The sequence below is a fragment of the Ambystoma mexicanum genome, chromosome 6q (genome assembly GCF_040938575.1).
Source record: "Ambystoma mexicanum isolate Mex_15411 chromosome 6q, UKY_AmexF1_1, whole genome shotgun sequence".
In the NCBI taxonomy this organism is placed as follows: Eukaryota; Metazoa; Chordata; class Amphibia; order Caudata; family Ambystomatidae; genus Ambystoma; species Ambystoma mexicanum.
In genome coordinates, this window is record NC_090937.1 from 1,169,397,606 (window position 1) to 1,169,421,108 (window position 23,503).

General features: G+C 47.7%; 1 protein-coding gene across 2 annotated transcripts in view; it reads left to right on the forward strand.

The window, feature by feature from the left end:
• The window catches only part of PDS5A (PDS5 cohesin associated factor A), a 1,291,333-nt gene that overhangs the window by 828,569 nt on the left and 439,261 nt on the right, over positions 1–23,503 (forward strand). For both annotated transcript variants that reach the window (XM_069631774.1, XM_069631773.1), the window contains exon 24: positions 17,261–17,384. In XM_069631774.1, the coding sequence (XP_069487875.1) occupies positions 17,261–17,384 (124 nt within the window). The remainder of the gene's footprint in view (positions 1–17,260; positions 17,385–23,503) is intronic.

Below are 23,503 nucleotides of genomic sequence, written 5' to 3' on the forward strand. Positions count from 1 at the left end.
TTTTATATATATATATATATATATATATATATATATATATATATATATATATATGCGCAACCCTAGTTACTTATTAGACAAGTCTTAATGAGAAACTCCACTTATTTTCAGCTTGGGGTGAGCTCTTAACCAAAGATGGCACTCTAATAAGTTATTAAAAAGGGAGGGGAAAAAAGGTAGAGATATGGAAGCACACGAATTTCAATACTTTTTAAAGAACCACACTAAGGCAGGATAGGCAGAGTTCTACTGGAGAGCAAGGAAGTCAATTACAAGGCCCACTCTTGGAGAGAGCAAGCAGAAGGGGTCCAGGTTCACACAGTGGAGTTATGCCCAAAGAGTCTTGTAGATAGTTTGCACACAAAGGGTGAAATTAAAGTCAGGAAAAGTTAGCTTAGGTTGTCCCAGGCCAGCCCAGGTTAGAAAGTCGAGGCTTTACTGTCACCCCGAACGATCTGTCGCAAAGGAAGCCAGGCGGGACACAGTACCTTAAGTGTGAAGGAAGCTTCAGCGGGGGCAGTTGTTCCTGGCAGCGGTTGCAAGTCGGTGTTTCGTCCAGAGGAAGAGGAGGTCTCGCCGTGGAGGAAAGATGAAGGTCGTTGCACTGCCAGGGAAGAAACCAGCCGCTAAGTTCTTCGGTTAAAAGGTACTACCCTTCTCTTTGCGGTAGTGGTAAGCCGTTGTATTCCGGTTGCTGGGGTGCTTGGCACGGGCAAGGCGGCCACGAGTTGCTCCAGGAAGGTGAAAAGGCAAAACTGGTTATCCCCACCAGTCAAAGGAAGAAGACTCTCCGGACTGGAGATCTCCTCTGTCGTCGGGAAAAGTGGTGAGACGGTTCAGCAGGGCTCCACCAGTGGTGTTGTCGTTGCAGGTCGGCTCAGCTTCTCCCTCCTCATATTCTTAGGTCCTGTGGCGACTTCTGAAGTTCCAGTCCCCAAAGCCCTGCTTTTATGCTGGCACACCCCCATTCATTCAGCCTAGCTCACCACTTGGGCCAATTACACAAGAGTGCGACTTGAGTTGCCAAGGCAACTCAGTCCAGGGTGCCTAAACCACCTCCCACACCCCTTGCGGTACCCAGAGTGGCACCACTTTTGGAGGCTTCTGTGGAGAAGCCCGCCAAAAAGTGGAACAAAGGGCTCGACTTGGGTTGGAGTCACAGAAGAGAACACAAACGCCATTTTAGAATAGAGTTCTGGCAAAAAATACCAACCGGTGAATTCATATTAAATAAATAAACCGGCGGTATGTTCAAGGCTATAGGAATTAAATAATTAAAGTTGGTAGCCTCGAACAATGGGAAAATCCCATGGAGATATATTCGCTGTCGGATATAAAAAGTAGTATCCACTGCCACCAGCCAAAACTCGATCAGGGGGGACGGAGACGTGCCCCCTTGAACAACAGACCCCGGGGCAATCGAATTGCCCCGACCAGTACGTCCACAATATGATGGTTTGTACTGGTTTCTGTTCATAATTTGGGACTAGTAAACCCAATGGTGACTTTACATGCCCTGGGAGACAGTAGTCAGTCCCAGGGTATGGAGTCTGTTTGGGGTTGCTACGACACCCTGGGTTACGGCACGGAGGGTGCTGTGTAACCCACATCAAAAAACACATGAGACCCTATGGAGTAAAAGACACCATAGCCCATAAAACACATGGAAAGACAAAGGAACACCTCAAATCATGTCTAAGAGTGGGAGTAAAAGAGTCTCACTGTTAGCAGGAGAAAAAAATAAACCCCAACAACACAGCAAAGCTGTTGGGGGACTCACTAGGTTTGGGAAATTAGCCTTTACAGAGAATTGCGCAGACGCTCCGTATATACTGACCCCAAAGTCATATCCAGTATGGAACACGGAACGGAACCAGATCAGATCTGCATTGCACTACTTGGTGGTGAACATTTTTCCAGAGGCAGCTGGTGATGCATTATCCTAGATAAGAAATCTATTGGAGGAACATCCATCAGAAAGAAGAATGCAGAAATGTAGGTAATTTGTTATCATTGCTAGAACTGAATTGTGGTGTGATTACTGTTCTTCTTAACAGCTTTTTTTTGTGGGATATCATGGCTTGGACCCTTGGAGCTATACTTTCTGCAGAAACCCTCCTCCTTCCTGGCCCAAAATAATTTTGTCCTCACTGAATCATCCTTCATCCTACATGCCGCACCGATCTGGCAGCCATAGGAGCTTACAGGAATTCGGAAGAAGACCTCTTTTCCGCCTCCAACCCGGTAGTCAAGCGACATCTGGCAGGCCTCCACTGGCTTCACCCGCCTATAAAGAAACCACACCATGTGTGGGACCTTAATGTTGTGTTGGGCGCCTAGGCGCACAATCCTTTTGAGTCAATTTCATCCAGGGACATCAGGCTGGTTACCATGAAAACAGCTCTGCATGTGGGCCTCACCTCAGCTCGCAGAGTCAGTTAGATCCAGGCTCTGGTGGCTTCCGAGTCCTACGGCACTTTTCACAAGGACATGGTCGTCCCAGCGAACGCACCCTGCGTTCCTTACCATGGTGACCTCCTCCTTCCATCTCAATGAGGAAATAGTCTTACCCACCTTCTTCGCCGACCCCAAGGATGAGCCTCAGAGGGTCTTGCATCGCCTGGAGGTCAGACACGCGCTGAAATACTACCTCGACAGGACCAAAGACTTCCGCAAGTCGGACGCCTTGTTTGTTACTTTCGGTGGGTCAAGGCCAGGTTATCGGGCCTCCATAGCAAGGTGAATGGTCGCAGCCATCAAGAAGGCCTATGAGGGCCAGCACAAACCAGTGCCAGCTATTTTACATGCCATGGGGTCAGAGCCAAGGCCACAGCAATCGCGTTCCAACGGCATGTGCCGTGTTAGGTCATCAGCAGGGCAGCTACCTAGGCCACCCCTTTGGCTTTTTGTAAGCACTACTGTTTGGACACTGCCTCTAGGTCAGACACTGTGTTCGGACAGGCGGTTCTCAGAAACCTGTTTTCTTGAGGAGGATCTCCTCCACCCTGGGGTTACTTTCAGTTGTAATCACCCATACAGTATGGCGGAAAGGGGACGGGACGTAAGAGTAATAGTTACTCACCGTAGTGACTAACATACTCTTAGTCCATAGTCCCCTTCCCTCCATACGTCCCACCATCCTCCCCCCTAATAATACTGGTGTCATTAGGCAACGCTGAATATTGTTGAGGCGTCGATGCGGACTGAGTGGTGTTGGTGGGCGGAGTCAGGCTAGCGCATGCTCCCAGGGTCGCGCCTCTAAATTTAAAGGGGAAGAAGATTTTTCTGTTGGAAAAAAGGTTCTGTCTCCCGTCCCTAGCAAGGGACGCCCATACAGTATGGAGGAAAGGGGACTATGGACTAAGAGTATGTTAGTCACTACGGTGTGTAACTATTCATTTTTATGGCCTTCCCCCTTAAAGGTGCAGTGTTCAGTCTATTGCATTGGTGGCACCAGACAGCAAAGTGGAAATGAAAAGGAGACCCTCCGCTCCAACGTAGTTTTCCTCAGATAGTGAACACAGCAGACCGCTTCTGCAATTTTATATAACTGATAGTGTGTCAGTGTTTTTTTTAAACTAATTGTATACTCAATACAGCACTTCTCCCTCCTAGACTGAGCCTTGCTGCTCAGCTATTGCTACCAAACCTTTGGGTAGTTCAGGCTAAACCTAACGAGTACAACACTGTCACCGAAGGTGGGCTTTTCCAAGTTCTATCACAGACAGCAACTTGTGTAAAACTCCTGAACACCTGTAAATGTGTATATTTCTTGATAATTTACTTTAGAGTATAATTTTAGTAGCATACTGTGATGACAATCCTTTGTGCGTTTTGGGTTTACAAACTGTTCCTTAGAACATAACCTGTGTCCCGGGTTAGGAGTTAAGTCTAGCTGCTCGGTTACGTTTACCAAAGTGGCTTCGGTATAATTTGGCGGCAACCCTGCTTAACACTACAGATAGTTTTTTTCTAAGTTCTCGCCAGAGGGGACTTGAAAAATCTGCTTATTTACTTGCATGTTTTAGCTTCTCCACTGTGAACCTTTATTACCTTTAATAGGTTCAACAGTTTGTTTTTTAAATTCTGGTAGGTGTTCTTTTGCCAGTCTTGTCTGGGGTGATTGTGGATTTTGTCCTTTCCATGTTTACATTAGGCTTAATTTTGGCTTGTTGATTTGGTGATATTTTGGTTTTGATTTATATATTTTTGAATGACAACCTATGACATGTGGGAGACTTCCACTTGCGTTTTGATTGCAAAATATGTTTGAAGATCTGCAGGCAATTGCATGTTGCCTAAAAGAAAGCTCATGCGTGTAGTGGTGGCAGATTGGAGGCAGCCCCATTAGTACTTTACTTCGTTAATATTATTTTTTCTACCGCATGGCATTTAGGAGATTGGAATTGCTTGCCATCTCTTATGATGTGTGTTTAGGGCATTATGGCTTAGGCAGTTCGGCCTTGCCGGCTGTCTAAGAATCATAAAGGTTTGACCTTCATGGTTGGTCTTGTAGGCATTGCCAGGTGATGGTTCAGGCCTGGCTAGCGCAGGTTAATAAGGATACTATTTTACTTTATTTTAAAGCTGTCCTATTTATTGCTTGCACAGTGCACTTTAATTTGACTCCCTGTCTGTTCTCCTGAGATTATTGCTGCTCATTAAAGGATGTGTCCAAGGTGGTGAGGGACGCAAGGAAGCCAGGCTCCTTATGGGTTTGGGATAGGGTCTGAGGCGTGTCCTGGTTACAATCAACTGCAAACTAGACTTTTATCCATTTTCGTAATGATACTGGAGGGATGCCGGCATAGCAGCGAAAGAGCCTTCCTATCCTTTTCCTTTAATGATCGTTGGACTGCTCTATGCATTTTCATTGCCCTTAAAATGTGACTAGTTTCTGAAACATTTACAATCACATTGCCCTCCTGTGGTATTAAACTGGGAAGCTAACAGTTGTCATGTTCACAATTTCCCCCTTTACAAAAGGGTGGAGGCTGGTCCGTGTGCTGCACTTGGATGAACTTGAGAGTGGGCACCTTTGTTGCACTTTGTTAGCCTGTCCATTTCACTCAAAGATATACGACGATAACCTATCCATTGCTCTTAGAAGATCCAGAAGTTAGCCATTGTTACACTTAAAGATATATGCATGCATCCTTCATATTGCACTTAGAAGATGCTTGAAGTTAGCACATTATAGAACTTAGAAGATATATAGCAAGTCTATAATGGTAGCCTGTCCATTGCGTTTAGGGATTCCCATCATCCCTAGATCTCATGGTAGCTTGTCTGTCACGTCTATTAGATGGTATCAGGTAATATTATCCCCATGTATATGGTCGCCGTATATAATATCGCCGGGAAAATGTTGTGGCGATATTATATGGGTGACCATATATATGGGGCTGGGGCAGCCAACAAAAAAGTTTTGGGGTTGTGGGGGTGTCCCCCGCATGTTCCATGCAATAATGTCCCCACAAAAAACGGCAATTTTTCAGCGACATTTTTGCATGGCGATATTTTTGAGGGGACATTATTACATGGAACCTATTAGATGTACTAAGTTAGCTGGTTTAGAGCTCTTAGACTCTGTGTAGCCGGTCTATAGTGCCTAGAAGAACATAGGAGTATACCTTCTCTTTTCACACATACAACCGGATCACACAGCAAGATCAAGGATAAGCTCTGTCTGAGCTTAAGGTATGTTTAAACGCACCACTTCGTTATACATCTGCCACAGGCACGGCTATCCATCCACACACTTTAGAATGCAGCTACGAACTAACTGGACACATAACCGTTTCACCCTTAAACCAGACTTGCCTCAACACCTCTACCATTAGAATACAGTGACAACCTACAACAACTTTCAGTCTAGCTGGGCACACTGTTTCCTGCACTAGCGCTCTGTCCTGACCTCCCTCAGCACCCGTCCACATGCCTGACCTCTTTGGTTGCTTTACTGGAGCCCAGACAGCCCACCTAATTCCTAATCCTAGCCAAATGCATACACTTGCACTTTAAGCCTTTTTTGAGAAAGTTCCCATACTTTTGGTCCCCAATGGTGTTCCTACCACACAGTCCGTTGAGCCCATACAAATGGGAAAGGGCCAATGTATAAATGACAACTACTATACAATACTATTCTAGTGTTGATGCTGGACTGGAAAGAGACCCCTTTCTTACTTTTTCCCAGATTGTACAGAGCGCTTTAACCATTCACAAGCAGGGACATTTTCTCCTGTCTGTTGAAATAATGAGCATTGTTGCAGCTCCAAAAGGCAAACTTCCCTGGAGCAGGTGGTTCCATGACTGTGTTAGTTTAGGCACACCAACATGATGATTCGGGTGGCCCTACCAAAGGGTAGAGAAGGGTCCACTTGTCTAAGCCTCTTTGGGCAGGCTTGCATTTGTTCTGTTGGAATCAGTTTCCCCCCTGTATGCAGTATGTTTATATGTTTTGTTCTGGTAAGATTGTTCAAGTCACCGCCTTCTTCCCAATAGAGTAAATGCACACAGTGGTTGAAAACGCAAGCAGACGGCACAATCGTACTTGAGGGTGCGCTTGTGGGCAGGTTCCTAACACCATCCAAACCTAAGGGAAGGAGGGAAAATGGTGTTCACAATTTTGTTTGATTTAAATTTTCAGGCGAGTAAATCCCACCAATTTGGGGCATGAGTCTTAAATTATGAGATGTTGTATGGTGGGCTGATCAGTCGCTCAAGGTTGCAGATCATTTGACGCAGAGAGGCAAGTGCTTCTAGACTCATCCCAGCAATTGATAAACAATTTGAAGTAGATTCCTCTATAATCGGAGTGGAAAATTAAATTCTATTCATCCTTTCAACCATTTGGTGCCCCCTCCTCCCTCGATCATTGGTGGCTGCCACATTAAACCTTTTCTGGGCTTTAAGGGTGTTAGGCAGAAACCTGTGCAGTTCCCTTAGGGACCACTACAAAAGATTTAGGACTACAGGTGGTTGGCAGTAAACCCAATTGGTAGCATTCTGTACCACCCAGATTTACCTGGTAGCTGTGGCTGAGCAGTCAGACTTCTCTCAAGATTAGTTAGGCAGTATATAGAGTATACACAATAGGTACAGAGATAAAGTAGCACAAGCAAACACTGACCAGAGCTTTGGTGTAAAAGTATATAATTATTTATTTAAAGACACACTTGTAAATTACACTAGCACAAAGAGAGGTAAATAAATTCAACACACAGTCACTATTATATATATATTTATATAACCCTGATTACTTATTAGACAAGTCTTAATGAGAACCACCACTTATTTTCAGACAGAGGTGAGCACTTAACATAAGATGGCACTCGAATAAGTTATTAAAAAGGGAGGGAAAAGGCAGAGTTATGAAAGCACACACATTTCAATACTTTTCAAAGAACCACAGTGAGGCAGGATAGGCAAAGTCAACTGGAGAGCAAGGAAGTTCAAATGACAGGTCCACTCTTAGAGAGAGCAAGCAAAATGTGTCCAGGATTACACAGTGGGGTTATGCCCAAAGAGTCTTTGTAAATAGTTCACAAGAAGATTGAGATCAAGTCAGGAAAAGTTAGTTAACAGGTCCCAGGCTAACCCAGGTTAGAAAGTCGAGGATTTACTGTCAGCCCGAACGATCTGTCGCAAGGGAAGCCAGGCGGGACACAGTACCTGAAAATGGGAAAAACGCTCCAGCAGGGGCAGTTGTTCCTGGCAGCGGGTGCAAGTCAGTGTTTCGTCCAGAGGAAGAGGAGGCCTCGACGTGGAGGAAAGCTGGAGGTCGTTGCGCTGCCAGGGAAGAAACCAGCCGCAGAGTTTCCTGGTTACAAGGTACCACCCTTTTCTTCGCGGTAGTGTTAAACCGTGGTATTCCAGTTGCCGGGGTGCTTGGCACGGGCAAGGCGGCCACGAGATGGTCCAGGAAGGCGAAAAGACAGGCAAACTGGTTATACCCACCCGTCAAAGGAAGAAGACTCTCCGGCGGGAGAGCTCCTCTGTCGTTGGGAAAAGTGGTGAGGCAGTCCAGCAGGGCTCCACCGGTGGTGGTGTCGTGGCAGGTCGGCTCAGCTTCTCCCTCCTCTGATTCTTAGGTCCTGTGGCGACTTCTGAAGTTCCAGTCCCCAAAGCCCTGCTTTTATGCCGCAAACCCCCATTCACTCAGCCTAGCTGTCACTCAAACATGCTAAGTGGTGAGCCGGCCAGCTCACCACTTGGGCCAATCAGGATGGAGTGCGACTTGAGTTGCCTAGGCAACTCAGTCCAGGGTGCCTAAATTCCCCTCCACCCCTCCTAAGTACCCCAGACAGGGTGGCACCACTTTGGAGTGCTTCTGTGGAGAAGCCCGCCAAAAAGTGGAACAAAGGGCTCGACTTGGGTTGGAGTTACAGAAGAGAACACACACGCCCTTTTAGAATCAAGTTTTGGCAAAAAATACCAAGCGGAGAATTAATATTAATTAAATAAACCGGCGGTATGTTCGAGGCTACCGTAAATAATTAAATAAAGATAGTAGCCTAAAACAATTGGGAAATCCCATAGGAAAATATTCGCGGTTGAATATAAAAAGTAGTATCCACTGCCACCAGCCAAAACTCGATCAGGGGGGGACGGAGACGTGCCCCCTCGACTAACAGACCCCGGGGCAATTGAATTGCCCCAGCCAGTACGTCCACAATTTAATGGTTTGTACTGGTTCTGTTCAGAATTTAAGACTAGTAAAGTCAATGGTGACTTTACATGCCCTGGGAGACAGTAGTCAGTCCCAGGGTATGGAGTCTATACTGGGGGGTCACTATGACACCCCTGTGTCACTGCACTGAGGGTGCTGTGTAACACACATCACAAAAACACATGAAGCCCTATGGAGTAAAAGACCCCATAGCCCATTAAACACATCTAGATTCAAAGAAACACACTCAAATCATGCCCAAGAGTGAGGGTAAAAGAGTCTCACTCTTGGAAGGAGAAAAAAATAAACCCCAAAAATCCAGCAAAGCTGCTGGGGGACGCACTAGGTTAGGAAATTCAGCCTAAACAGAGAATACTCCCTAACACTGGCCAACGGGTACTCGCTGGAATTCCTAAAGAAGTGCCCTCGCATTCCTCCCATGGCCAGGAAGGAGAATCACGTCCCCCAACTGCTGGTGGGGGTAAAAGCGATGCTCAAGAAAGGTGCCATCGAGCTTGTCCCCAGGAGGCTCCGGAGTATACTCAAGGTACTTCCTCGTCGGAAGGAAGACAGGCGGTTGGCACCCCATCCTAGACCTGCGTCGGTTAAACAAATACATCAAGGTGTAGAAATTCAGGATGGCCACCCTCCGGCACGTACTGGAACAGCTGGAGGAAGGCGACTTCCTATCGTCGCTGGACCTGGAGGATGCTTACTTCCACATCCCCATTCTAAAAAGGCACAGGAAGTTCCTCAGGTTCGTGGTTCAAGGACGCCACTACCAATTCAGAGCCCTACCGTTCGGATTAAAGTCGGCACCCAGGGTTTTCACCAAGTGCCTGGCACCAGTGGCGGCGCGGCTGCGCCTGCAGGGGATTCACGTCTACTCCTACCTGGACGACTGGCTAATCCGGGCAAGGTCAAGGGAACTCGCCATCGATCATACGGCGAGGACCGTCCGGTTGCTCACGGAGCTGGGGTTCTCCATCAACTACCCCAAATCCCACCTGGTTCCGTCGCAAGTAGCACTGTTTTTGGGGGCGAAGCTCGATACAGTGGAGCAATTGGCCTCCCCTTCAGAGGAGAGGACCAAAACCATCCTGGGCAAGGTACGGCGACTGTTAGCCACGGACGTGGCCAGGGTGAGGTCCATCAAGTCCCTTCTCGGGATGATGTCCTCATGCATCTACCTTGTACCCCTTTGCAGACTTCGGATGCGTCCGCTACAGGAGTTCCTCGACGCCCGCTGGTTTCAGGCGGGGGCTGCTTCGAGGACAGGATCCCCCTCGACGGTGAGTTCCATCGGGCGATCCTATGGTGGGGCACCCGGGCTCACCTCACGACGGGCATGGACTTTCAAACCCCGGCGTTTCAGGAGACGGTGACTACGGACGCCTCCCTGGAGGGTTGGGAGGCCCACACCGGAGATTTTCACGCAAGAGGCCTTTGGCTCCCGGAGGAGAGGTCTCTTCACATCAACATCTTGGAGCTCCGTGCAGTGTTCTGGGTGCTCAAGTCGTTCCTCCCGTCCCTCAGTGACAAAGTGGTGAGGATCTTCACCGACAACACCACCACGATGTTCTACATACGTAAGCAGGGGGGGCACCAGATCCCCAGCCCTATCCAAGGAGGCCCAGGATCTGTGGCACTGGGCCGTCGCCCAGGTGATGTTTCTGGTTCCCTTCCACCTGGCAGGAATAAAAAACACCCTCGCCGACTCGCTCAGCAGGGAGCTGCGCTCGTGCCACGAGTGCGAACTGTGCCAGGATCAAGTGAATCGACTCTTCCAACGATGGGGCAAACCCCAGATTGACCTGTTCGCGACGGCGACTAACTCCAAGTGCCAGAGGTTCGCCAGCAGGTTCCCACAGCCGAGGAGCATGGGCGATGCTTTCTCGTTCCCTTGGCGGCCTGTTTCTATACGCATTCCCTCCATTGCCGTTGATGCTCCGCCTCATCAGCCAGCTCAAGAAGTCCAGGTGCAGGATGATCCTCGTCGCACCGGCGTGGCCGAGGCAGGTCTGGTTCCCGGACCTTCTGGACTTGTCAATGTCCCCGCCAGTCCGGCTGCCGGCGGACGCAAATCTTCTCTCCAGAGAAGGAGGCGCCATTCTACACCACAACCCACAGTTGCTGAACTTGCAGGCCTGGCTCCTGCTGCGCTAGAGTTTGGAGGGTACAATATCCCGGCTGATTGCAGAGAGGTTCTTGCAAAGGCCAGGGCGTCCTCAACTCTCAAGTGTTACGGTCATAAATGGAAGAGGTTCTCTGTCTGGTGCCGTGCACAGAAGATTAACCCTCTGCGGATTACGGCCCCTCAAGTGCTGCCGTACTTACTGTCGCTGGCCAAAGCTGGACTGGCTCATGCCTCCATAAAAATGCATCTGGCTGCCATCTCCCGATCTACCAGGACTACGGGACGGGCGTCCTTATGGTCTCATCGCCTAGTAAAGGAATTTATGAAGGGACTATTCCTTTCATTCCCGCCGGTGAAGGCTCCTGTGCCGGCGTGGGAACTTAATGTGGTGCTGACCAGGCTCATGGGAGCCCCATTCGAGCCTATGCATTCGGCGCCCTTGAATTTCCTGTCATGGAAGACAGCGTTCCTCGTGGCCATCACCTCTGCACGACGAGTGGGAGAGATTCAGGCCCTATCTTGCAAGCCTCCATACTTGGCTTTTCATGACACAAGGGTAGTGCTTAGGACACACCCCTCCTTCATGCCCAAGGTGCCGTTGGACTTCCGCCTCAACGAGCCCTTGGTTTTACCAGTTTTCTTCCCGTCGCCTTCGACGCCGGCCGAGAGGACTTTGCGCTCGCTGGATGTAGCTAGAGCGCTGAAGTTCTACGTGGACCGCATGAAGAGTTTTCGGAAGACGTCACAGCTATTCGCGAACTTTGGGTATGTGAATCAAGGGAAGGCTCTCTCGAAGACTTTCATTTCCAGATAGCTCGCTGGCTGCATCATGCATTGTCACCGGTTGGCAAACTGACTGCTGCCCGGCCGTCCGAGAGCCCATTCGACCAGAGCGATTGCAGGGCTGCTACGTGGAGGTCGACGCACACCTTCACAAGATTCTACTGCGTCGATCGGGACTCCAGGGAGGAGTCCAGGGTCAGCCAAGCAGTGCTGCGCAACCTGTTCGCTTAAGGTGAGCCTGGTGAGGAGGTAAGAGATGCTTAGTGTTGAGTTGTTGTATTGCTTAATGTTGAGCCTGTTGCCACCTCCCGTGGTTGTGTATACTGCTATGTATTCTTTATTCATGAGCATGTGAATCCATGCCAGACCCCATGCTGGAGAAGGAACAAGTTACTTACCTGTAACTGTTGTTCTCCAGCATGGGTCTGGCATGGATATACATGCGAACGCTCCCACCTACCGCTCTGTGGCTCTTCACTTCGTCATACTGCCACTTGGCGTGCTACCAAATCTGAGGATGGCTGCCAGAGGCGGGGCTTAGGGAGAGGGGCAGTCATTGGCTGGGGACAGTATGACCCAGAGAGCAGTGATTGGTTACTAAGAAAGACAGATCAGAACCGAAACTGATACTGATTTTTTTCTTTACCGAGGATTCCCAGCCTGACGACGGAGAATATTCATGAGCATGTGAATCCATGCCAGACCCATGCAGGAGTACAACAGTTACAGGTAAGTAACTTGTTCCTTCTTCATCTCCTCCTTGGGAGTACCTCTCATGGTTCTCTCCCTTGCAGGTCTGGTGAGCTCCAGTAACCTTTTACTAGGAGGTCTGGGGGTATGTGACACTACTCCAAGAGTTTCCAGGTCATTACCCAACAGAACCCTTCCTGGTACCTCAGTTTGTATGCTGACAGGTATCTTCACAGTCATGTTGTTACACTGGATGAGAACTGGTAATTGGGGAAGCATCTGCACAGGCCCTCCAGCTAACTTGGTGAGGCGTTTGGGTGCCTTAGCAACATCCTCAGCCTGAAAAAAGATGTATCCACCACAGTTATGCTGGCCCCAGTGTCCCTAATGGCAGGAGTCTTCTGACCATTCACCTGGACACTGTCCTTATAATACTCTTTAGTATTATCTGGGATAGAGTTTTAGACATCTAAATTCGGTTGTTCCCACAGACCCAGAGACACTAAAACACTGGCTGGCTGAGACTCCAATGGGTTCATCAGCTAGCAGTAGAAAGCTTCCACTTGCCATTTGTACTTCCTCCTCTGGAGCGAAGGCTAAGGAGACCAGCTGGACCCCTGAAGGTTTACCCTTACATCTGCGATCTCCTTTCACATGGTCAGGCGAGCCACAAACAAAGCATTTACCAAATGCTTTCTGGAATGGTGGCTTGCTCTGACCTACTTCTGGTTTACCACCAGAGGGTACACTACTCTGATTTGGTTTCCCTTGTGGTTTACCCTTATTGTTCTGTTTGGGGCCCTTTTTGGGTTTGGAATTATTAGAATTCTCTTTGGAGTCCTTTTTTGGCTGCTTCCCCTCATCCTTTTTCCGAGTTACCCCAGAGTCCTTGAGTATCCCTGTTGGCAACCCACAAGTCAGCAGCCTTAGCTAGTTTTCTGGAATCTAATTCCTTTGAATCAGCCAAGTGCTGTCTGAGCTCAGGAGAGCAGTCATCATAAATTGACTCCAACATCACAAGATTCTTCATTCCCTCATAAGTGTTCACCTTGTAACCCTTAATCCATCCCTCTAAGTTCTTCAAACTTTCACTCACCCAGGTAGCCCAAGGGGTACCATCGTGCTTTTTGAGGGCCCTAAACCTCTTAACGTACTGGGAAGGGGTCTTCCCAAATCTAGCTATCAAAGCTAGTTTCACACATTCATAATCCTTCTTATCCTCCTCCTCCCCCAACTCCATTATCACATCAGTTGCAACAGGGGGGAGCCTAGAGAACAACCAGGAAAGTAACTCATTTCCTGTAATGTTCTGGAGCCCATGATTATATTCAAACAAACTCGCCCAATCCACCACATCCAACTTAGGCTCATACATACCCACCAATTCTTTAGACATCCGGGACTTTTGGGACTGGAACTCCTAGAGGATTCGGAGAGAGAAGCACTTTCCACAGACAATTTTTTCATTTCTAGCTCATGGTTGAGCTCCATTTCTCTGAGCCTTAGTTCTTGGTGCCGTTGTTCTGTTTGAGCATTAATTCTTTTCAATTCTAATTCAAGCTTCATTTTTTCTAGTTCCATATGTTGAGGATTACGTGTGGGACCTGGTAAGGGTCCAGTAGGTACAGCTGGCAGGGCAGGTAGAGGCCAAGGGGAGACAATTCTAACATCCTCCACCTCCTCTTCTGCTTCTGACTCAGTTATCAATACTAACATTCATATCAATATCATTGCGGTTATCTACAGTTGCTGGAGTGGTAGGTTCCTCTAAACCACCATCCAGACTGGTTTGCTAAAAACCTTTATATTAGCTCAATTTTCTTGCCTTTAGTCAGGAGATTCTTATGCTTACAGAGAACTCGTAAATAATCAGCAGTTTTTGTAGCAAGGGACTCTTGACTATAACTTTCCATAGTTGACATGTTTTAGAAAATACTTCTTTTAGTGCTAAGCTTTGTGGTTATTTGCACGAAGGTATCTATAAGCACACTAAAATGTATACTCAATACAAATCCCACCGCTGCCACCAGTGTTAGGCAGAAACCTGTGCAGTTCCCTTAGGGACCACTGCAAAAGATTTAAGACTACAGGTGTTTGGCAGTAAACCCACTTGGTAGCAGTCTGTACCACACATATTCACTTGGTAGCTGTGACTTAGCAGTCAGACTTCCCTCAAGAAGAGTTAGTCAGTATGTAGATTATACACAATAGGTACAGAGATACAGTAGCACAAGCAAACACTGACCAGAGCTTTGGTGTAAAAGTATATAATTATTTATTTAAAGACACACTTGTAAGTAACATGCCATTTTGGAACCAAGTTTCGGCAAAAATACCAACCAGTGAATTTATATTAATTTAATAAACCGGCGGTATGTTCGAGGCTATTTTAAAAAGTGGTAGCCTCAAACAATGGGAAAATCCTGTAGGAATATATTTGCGGTCGAATATAAAAGTAGTATCCACTGCCACCAGCCAAAACTCGGTCGGGGGGAACTGGACAGTGCCCCCTCGAACAACAGACCCCGGGGCAATCGAATTGCCCCGACCAGTACATCCACAATATGATGGTTTATGCTGGTTCTGTTCACAATTTGAGACTAGTAAAGCCAATGGTGACTTTAGAAGCCCTGGGAGACAGTAGTCAGTCCCAGGGTATGGAGTCTATGTTTGGGGATCGCTACGCCACCCCTGGGTTACGGCACGGAGGGTGCTGTGTACCCTACATATCAAAAACACATGAAACCCTATGGGGAAATGGACCCAATAGCCCATAGAACACATACAAAGTCAAAGGAACACCTCAAAGCATGTCTTAAGAGTGGGAGGAAAAGAGTCTCACTCTTAGCAGGAGAAAAAAACAAACCCCAAAAATCCAGCAAAGCTGCTGGGGGACTCACTAGGTTTGGGAAATTAGCCTTTACAGAGAATTCTCCCTAACAAAGGGCAAACACACAGGAAGTGAATTTAGTCTTGAATCCAGCTTGTGCACTTGCCAAATCGAGTTTTGGCTGATCTTGCGTAAGGACTTTCTGGGCCAGAAAGCATCTATCATATATGGCCACATCCTTTTTCTGCTAATGCTAGAGCGACACATCAGAGCTCCTTGCCACGGAGAATGTATTCTACCAAATTCTAAAAGACCAAGTGCTTTTGCCACCTTCACAGTTACTTGCTGCCACCAACTTCTTGAGCTAGTGCAGCCTAGGCTTTGGTAATGGCATAGGAAAACGCAGTGTATGCTTTGGGCACCCCAGCCCGTGAGGCTAACTGTCTCCCAAAGGGACAAGTTTACACAAAGTTTCACCCTTCATGAAAGCTGGGATGAGCACTTAGTAGGAGTAAAGTTCAGTAAACCGTTGAGGTTGAGCAAATGTTTCAGGGGCAGCTCAAATCAGAGCCACAGCTCTGGACTTCAGTCTAACAATTTGCAGTCTATATTCCTTTTTTACGTCATAACACCCGGACTACCTTGGTAATTGGTTTAATTTTGTTTTTTTTAAATATAAAATGTAGCCTGAAGATCTACAATTGAGAACCATTCTGTACACTACTTAGTATATGTATCAACGTAATTGTGTGTGGCAATATTTGATAACTAATCCTAAAATGTCCTTTTTGTGAGACACGCTTGAATTCTGGTGATTCCCCCAATCTGTGTGCTCTGCATCTAATTTCTCATCCTGACCTGCACATGTCTGCTACAGTTCTAATATGCTTAACTGTGAAAGAAAATTGCCAAGTTACAGGTTCCCCTTCATATGAAGCATTTGTAACGTGTATGTGCTACAATGATCCACTTGTAAGCATTTTATATTTTTTTTCATGTATAAGAATGTCCTTGTAAGGACCATGCTGGTGAATTCAGAATGATACTTTTTGCCAATTGCAAAGCAAATGGAACATTATTTTATGTAACATTTATGTGGAATTCCAACAGAGCCTCAAAATGTGTCTGAGCCCTGTGGGCTACAGAAACCTCCCACATTTCAAAAGCAAAAATGGTGTGACCATCTTAAGTATTTTTTTTTCTTTGCAATCGACTTACATTCATGAATTTTATTCGCCGATGTAACTGCAATTACCCAAGTGTTAGGCCCCAAGCACGGGTTTTGAAGTCCTTTGTAAAAGCGAGCAGATCAGAGAGCCGTCTGCTGAATATGAAGCTGAATCCAACATCTGCAAATGAGTTCACTGTAGAATGTCTATGGACGTCTAGCCTCACTTGATCCAGAGCTTTTGTAACACACTGCATACTAAAGTTTGGTTTACTGTAAAGGGTATTAAAAATATTAGCATGAAATGCGCGTTGGGCATGTTATCTTGGAGCACCTTCTTGCCTCTAAAGAAAGCAGTACGTTCCTTCAGGACCACCGTCATGGGTCTGTTTGATGGCTCTTGAAACCGACATAGCTATTACATGAAGTACAGCAGCCAGGGTACCAAAGATGAATGTCGACAAACCACAAAGAATCCTGTCAAGAACAGTTTGCATAATTTTACACTGCCTGTGCAGTCTGTTGTTGGAATCTGCCCAGCTAGCTAAAGGATAGTCATTGGTGCCTCGAGCAGACTTGGTTCACCTCTCCGATTTAGAAATTGGTTTGACCAGCTTGTCATGGGATCTCTGTAGCGCACATTAAGATTCAATTTTTTTTTGCTTCCTCTCTCCTAGTAGCTTCTTAATTGTCAATCATGTGTTCCGTCACTGTGCTTGTGACTCTACATATGTTTGTGGGAAGAGAAGTAAACGGCTTATTTTTTTAGCTCTATTCAGCCATGTGAAACATGCTGTTGTCAAAAGAAATACAAATGTTTTGCCTCACTTAGAATTTTTCTTTCAAATGTAAGTCACACAAAATAAAGGCGTCTGCATCCAAGCATACTAAACAACTAAAACATACTCTTGTAGCAAGTCTTTTTAAATGTAGCATTTTGTTTAGAGTAACAAGTGTCTAACCATGTCTATGTTCTTTCAGTAAATCTGAGATGTCTCGTCTGCGGCTGGCTGCCGGAGGTGCCATTATGAAACTTGCGCAGGAACCTTGCTATCACGAAATAATAACACCAGAGCAGTTCCAGCTATGTGCACTGGTCATTAATGTAAGTAGCCTGACATATGTTGGACCTACAAATATCACAGGTCTACAAACTACTATCTTGGTCATAATGGTACAGAAAGCATCATTTTACATTGTTTCGTGCTAACCCTTAAGTGTTCATGTTTTTTTGTAAATAGGTTGTTTTTCCTTGTTGGGTCAACATGATATTCAGTCTTTATGTTTTATCCTAAATTACCTGAAAAGTAACATAGATACAATTATTAATCTGGATACAGACTATCAATCTTTCTTTGCCATTTTTAAGAATTACGAATTTGACTTTAAAAGCATCGCATTTAAGAACAATCTTTTTCACTTTACACTTTTCATTATTCTCTTGTCCTGTTTGTCCATGTAAAGATACCTTTTTGGTAATGTTATTGTGAGATCAAAATCTGATGAAGTTGTTTCTTGGACTTGGAAAGCTTATGCATTTTACTATCACTGCAGAACCTTTTCAGTTAGTATAATAAAAGGAATCATAACATGCGTATTATGTGATTCTAAAGCTGGATTAAAACCTCTGTTTTGCAGGTTTCATCAGCTATATAATTAAGAGACAGCTTTTTTCAGGCCCATTTAAAGGTTGTATGGACAAACAAAAGGCAGTATTCTCCAGCATGGGGTCTTGCATGGATTCACAAGCTCATGAATATTGCCCCATCAGGCTGGGAATCCGGGTAAAAAGAAAGCAGTTTTGCTTTAAACTGAAAAACTGTTAGTAGCCTATCAGGATTCCCAGCCAATGACACTCATCCTGTTAAGATCCACCCCTTATTTTTACTGCACAGTTCTAGTGTGGGAGTCCTCGTGGTTTGTTCCTTGATTTTTTTTTTAATTTTATTTTATTTTAATTTTTTTGCTGTTTGACTATTTTGTTTTAATCTCTTCAACCGTGACGCTGTGACTCCCGGCAGTGGAGATCCGCTGTTGACGAAGATCTTCTTTTTCATCATTGTTGGATCTTCTCTCCATGACTCCAGCAGGCCCAGGCTTGGGCCTACATCTTCACCTCGACCATGTCCGATTTGGTGCAGAAAAGTCTCTTCAGGGTCTGAGAGTCCTGTGTCCTGAAGAACATTTTTGTTGTGGATTGGCACCTCAAGTGCCTTTATTGTCTTCACCCGGATCACAATGCGGACGGCTGTGACATCTGCTGTGGTTTTTCATCGAAGACCAAGAGGGATCGTCGCAGGAGATTTGTGGCTTGGATCGAGCAGCAGAAGGCCTCTGAGGTGGCCTTTGGGCGCAGTCATGCCTCATCCAGGACCGGCGGGTCCCATGAGCGTACTCCCTCTGGAGAGAAGAGGTTGAGGTCCTTTGAGGATGCTCTTTCTGGGGAGATCCAAAAGATAGTGAAAATCCACACTCCATCTGCTCCCTCAACGGTCGCCATGACTGCAGGACCAAGTTTGGGAAAGGGTTGGTCTCTGTCGACGGTTAGCCTGCCGGTTGGTGGCTTCCCTCTGTCTCCGAGGATGTCCTTGACCCCATCTAAGCACAAGTTAATAAAGCGCAACCCTTCTAGAGGGCCATCAGTGTCTTCGTCGCCATCAGTGACGCAGGCACCATCAACAACCCCGTCCACCAGATAACCACTTTTCAACGACCAAGACCACTGCACCGTTGATGACTACTTCATCCACGAACCCCTTGTCCACAACCCAGACGGAATTGGAAAAAACAGCTCTTCCTTTGACAAGGAAAATTGGAAGAGACTGTCTCAACCTTCACAACGACGACCACTCTGAGGGTCTCTTTGCCTCTCAGGCCTCAATCAGGCCTCGACCTTGGTAGCGTCTGTTCTCTTCTGCAAACAGTGACTTCCTTCCTTCAGGATTCGGGCACGTTGTTAGACTTGCTTCCATCTACAGATTTCCTTCCCATGCCCCTAGGGTGTCTCCTCGAGTTTCTGTGGGATCTCCGAGGAAGTCTACACACATATATACATCAGTTCTGATGACGATCTTCCAGAAGACTTCTACTAGGACCGTGAGGGAGGCCAGGGACCGATGTCCTAGGAAGGATCACAGTTTCATGAGCCATTCCAGCTGTTTGTCCCACCAACGGGTTTCAGCTCGGCTCCTGCCCTGGCTGCACAGTTTGTACCCCCTCCTGCAACGAGGGATATGTCAGTGGACATTCTGGCCACCCTGCATACTTTGGTCGCTGAAATTCAACAGCCGCTGCCAGCTGCTCCCTTACCTGACTCCATCCAGGAGTCCGCCCTGGATCCAGCCAGGACTCCACCCTGGCCACATAGACGTTGGCCTTCATCACCCCGTAGGGCGCTTGTCAACCCGGGGTCAGGGCTTGGGGGCTTGCCCCCAGTAGAAGAGGAACCAGTTCTCAGACACTGGCACCGACACTGATACCACCATGACTTCCACTGAGGAGTTGAGGATTATGTTCCTGCTGACTGGAAACTGCCTGATGTTGACGAGCCCACCAGGGCTTCACCACTGGACAAAAGCGTCTCCTTCCTCTCCATTTTGAAAGTGGTCAAGCGCTTCAACCTGGTGCCGGAGGACAAAAAGGAGGGCTTCCTTTTTCCACGCAGTGAGTACTCAAGGAAGATAGTCATGTTGGTCCCGTTGTTGGATGTTTGGGAAGACTGATTGGCTATCATGAAGGCTCCGAATACCACGCCATTGAGGCGTGACAGGCTGAAGAAGTACTGGGTCCCGGATTTGGCACCCAGGTGTCTCAGATCTGAGCCTTGTCCGGACTTGGTGGTGTCCGCAGCCACCAGGAAGCGATTATTCAACCCCTCATCATCCATGGTGCCTCTGGACCAGGAAGGCAAGAAGCTGGATATGGCTAGCAAGCACATCATTTACACTGCAGCCTCCACCATCACGGCCGCCAACGCCCTTGCCATCCTGTCTCAATACAACAGAGAGCTTTGGTACAAGCTCGGGCTGATCCTGGACTTCCTCTCTGATGACAGGAAGGCCAAAGTCTTAGCCCTATTCCAGGAAGGAGAGGTGTCGTTGGGTGTCATTACAGTGACGCTTGATATAGTGGACTCAGGGTTCTGCCAATGGAGGAATGATGTGGCCCTCCAGCACCAGGGTTGGCTGAAGGCCACACATTTTCAAGCTGGTGTGCAGACCAAGGTTGTGGACATGCCGTTTGACCAAGTCAACCTGTTTGGAAGGCAGTAGATGACTCTCCAGACCATCAAGACTGACACGGAGATGGCATGCTGTTCAGGAGCCTTGCAGCAAAGGAGGTCCTCCTTTTGTTCCCCGAGGGTAAGAGTCTCCAGGTCCTCCAAGGCGCACACTACCCCCTATCGTCAGATCTCCCACTCCACTATTCAGGAAACCTAAAGGAGCTGCTCCCAGGCCTACGGCAGTGGAGGCCAACTTTGTCGTCCACCATCTTGGATGCAGTTACCCAAGCAGGCCTGAACCGACCGTGGACCCACGCACCCACTTTCGCTCTCCAGTGGGAGGCCGGTTATCTAACTTTGTCGAGCAGTGGAGAAAGATGGCCACATACAAATAGGTACTGGGCGTTCTTCAGCAAGGGCACGTTTTAGAATTTCAAAACGGGGGCCCCTGCATTCCTCTTGTAGCACGTCAAGGACTTCACATGGCCCTACTACTACAGGAGGTTCTGGTCATGTTGCGAAAAGGAGCGATAGAACTTGTCCCTCAGTGCCCCCGGAATGTACTCTAGAAACTTTCTGTTAAGGAAGAAGTCAGGAGGGTGGCAACCGATACTACACCTGCAACGCCTAAACACGTACCTGAAGTCCCAAGAGTTCAGGGTGGTCATGTTGCAACGCATGCTCCTCCGGCTGGAGAAAGGGGATTTTCTGGCAATTGTCGACCTGGAGGACACCTACTTCCACATCCCCATTCATCACAAACGCCAGAGGTTCCTCCATTTTGTTGTCCAAGGACAGCACTACCAGTTCAAGGCCCTACCCTTTGGCCTGAAATCGGCTCAGAGGCTATTCACAAAATTCTTGGCCTCGGTAGCGGCGCACCTACACTACAAAGGCATACACAGTGACCCTTATCTGGACGACTGGCTCATTCAATCCTTCTCTCATGCGCTGGCAACACAGCATACAGCAGAGACTATATACCTTCTGTTGTCGCTCAGATTCTCCAACAATTATCCGAAGTCCTGCTTGGTGCCATTACTCTGTTCCTCAGCGCCCAACTCAACACAGTCTCATGTCTAGTGACCCCTTCGGAGGAGAGGGTGAAAGCCATAGTAGGGAAGGTTCAGTGGCTGTCTATGGCATCCATCACAACAGTCCGGTCCATCAAATCCCTGTTGGGCATGATGTCCTCCTGCATCATCACGTTCACTTTTGCAGGCTCCTGATGCAGCCCCTGCAGGAATTCCTAGACGCCATGTGGCAGCAGGTCACAGGCCCATGGACCGACAAGATCACCCTCAATCAGGCATTACGTCAAGCTCTTAGTTGGTGGTCGGTTTGTCCACATTGGACTCAAGGTGCTCCTTTCCAGATCCCTCCGTACCAGGCTATATTCACTACCGACACCTCTCTGGAGGGTTGGTGGTCTCATACAGGACAATCTCACACCAGAGGCCTCTGGCTCCCAGAGGACAAGGAGACTTGCACATAAATGTACAGGAGCTCTGGGTGGTCTCCTGGTTCTAAAAGTCGTTGCAGCATCAGCTGCAGGGGAAGGTGGTGTGGATCTTCATGGACAGCACCACCACAATGGTTTACGTCCCCCAAACGGCATGGAATGTGCTCCCCGCTCTCTCCCTGAAAACCAAGTCCCTGTGGAGCTAGACCATTCTTCACGACATGTTCCTTGTTCTCTTTCACCTAGCAGACACCAAGAACACCATTGCAGACTCACTCAGGAGGGAGCTGCCGCCCTGCCACGAGTGAACTTCAACAAGCACAGGTATCTCATCTCTTCAGCGGGTGGGGTCCTCCCCAGATCGACCTCTTCGCAACAGCTGCCAATTCCAAGTGCCTTAAGTTTGCCAGCAGATATCCTCAGCCGAGGAGTCTGGGGGATGCCTTCTCATTCCCGTGGAACAGGCTCTTCCTGTACGCCTTCCCTGCGATACTGCTCATGTTACGTGTGATCAGCACACTCAGACTTTGCCATTCGAGGGGTTCGTGTCCTCCGTATTCCACATCTGACAGGTAATGTCCACAGCTGTGATGCTTCGGAAAAGTCTTGGTAGAGGGCGTCCTGCGTCGATCTGCTGTCCCTCGAGGGCCTCCGTCAAGGGTTGACGTCAAGGGATTTTATATAAAGGACACACGACACTCGTAGCCTCAGTTCTGTTTTTTCCGCAAACGTGTTTGCTTCAGAATATCAGCGTGCTCAATTCTTCTCTTGGAAACAATGTCTTTATCTTCCTCTACCACCCCGAGGTCGGGTTTTAACAAATGTCCGGATTGGGTTCGAAAATGTCCATCATGGACCCGCACAACATCTGCCTCTGGTGCCTCAGCAAAAGCTATGCCACCGACAACTGCAAGGACTGCCAGTCCCTGACGTGTAAGGCCTTTCGGGGTGCGCAAGGGGAAATTAAAGGTATGCAGGGTGTCTAAACCCCATAAATCGAAGTCTGCTGGGCTTTTGACCAATGACTCGAGGGGCAACTCTCTGCGTCGGTGAAAATCCAGGGGGGTCTCGGTCTAGGAGTGGTTCCCGTAATTCTCCAGCATGGGGTCTGGCATGGATTCACATGCTCATGAATATTCCCCGTCGTCAGGCTGGGAATCCTCGGTAAAGAAAAAACCAGTATCAGTTTCGTTTCTGATCTGTCTTTCGTAGTAATAACCAATCACTGGTCTCTGCGTCATACTGACCACAGCCAATGACTGCCCTCTACCTAAGCACTGCCTCTGGCAGCCATCTTCAGATTTTTACCGCACGTTCATGTGTTGGGATCCTCGTGCTATTGCTCTCGAGCGTTAGTGCTATTTTTCGCGCTTTTTCACAAAAAACTTCGATTCTTTCGGTCAAAAGAGCCTCAAGCTCCACCGATCCTACATCCGATCAACGGGGACCCGTGTCGGATTCATCTGTGCCCCTCAAGGGTGAAGATTTCGTCGAGCTACACTTCGGAGGACTCCAGAAGCTTCTCAGGCCCGGTCTCGGA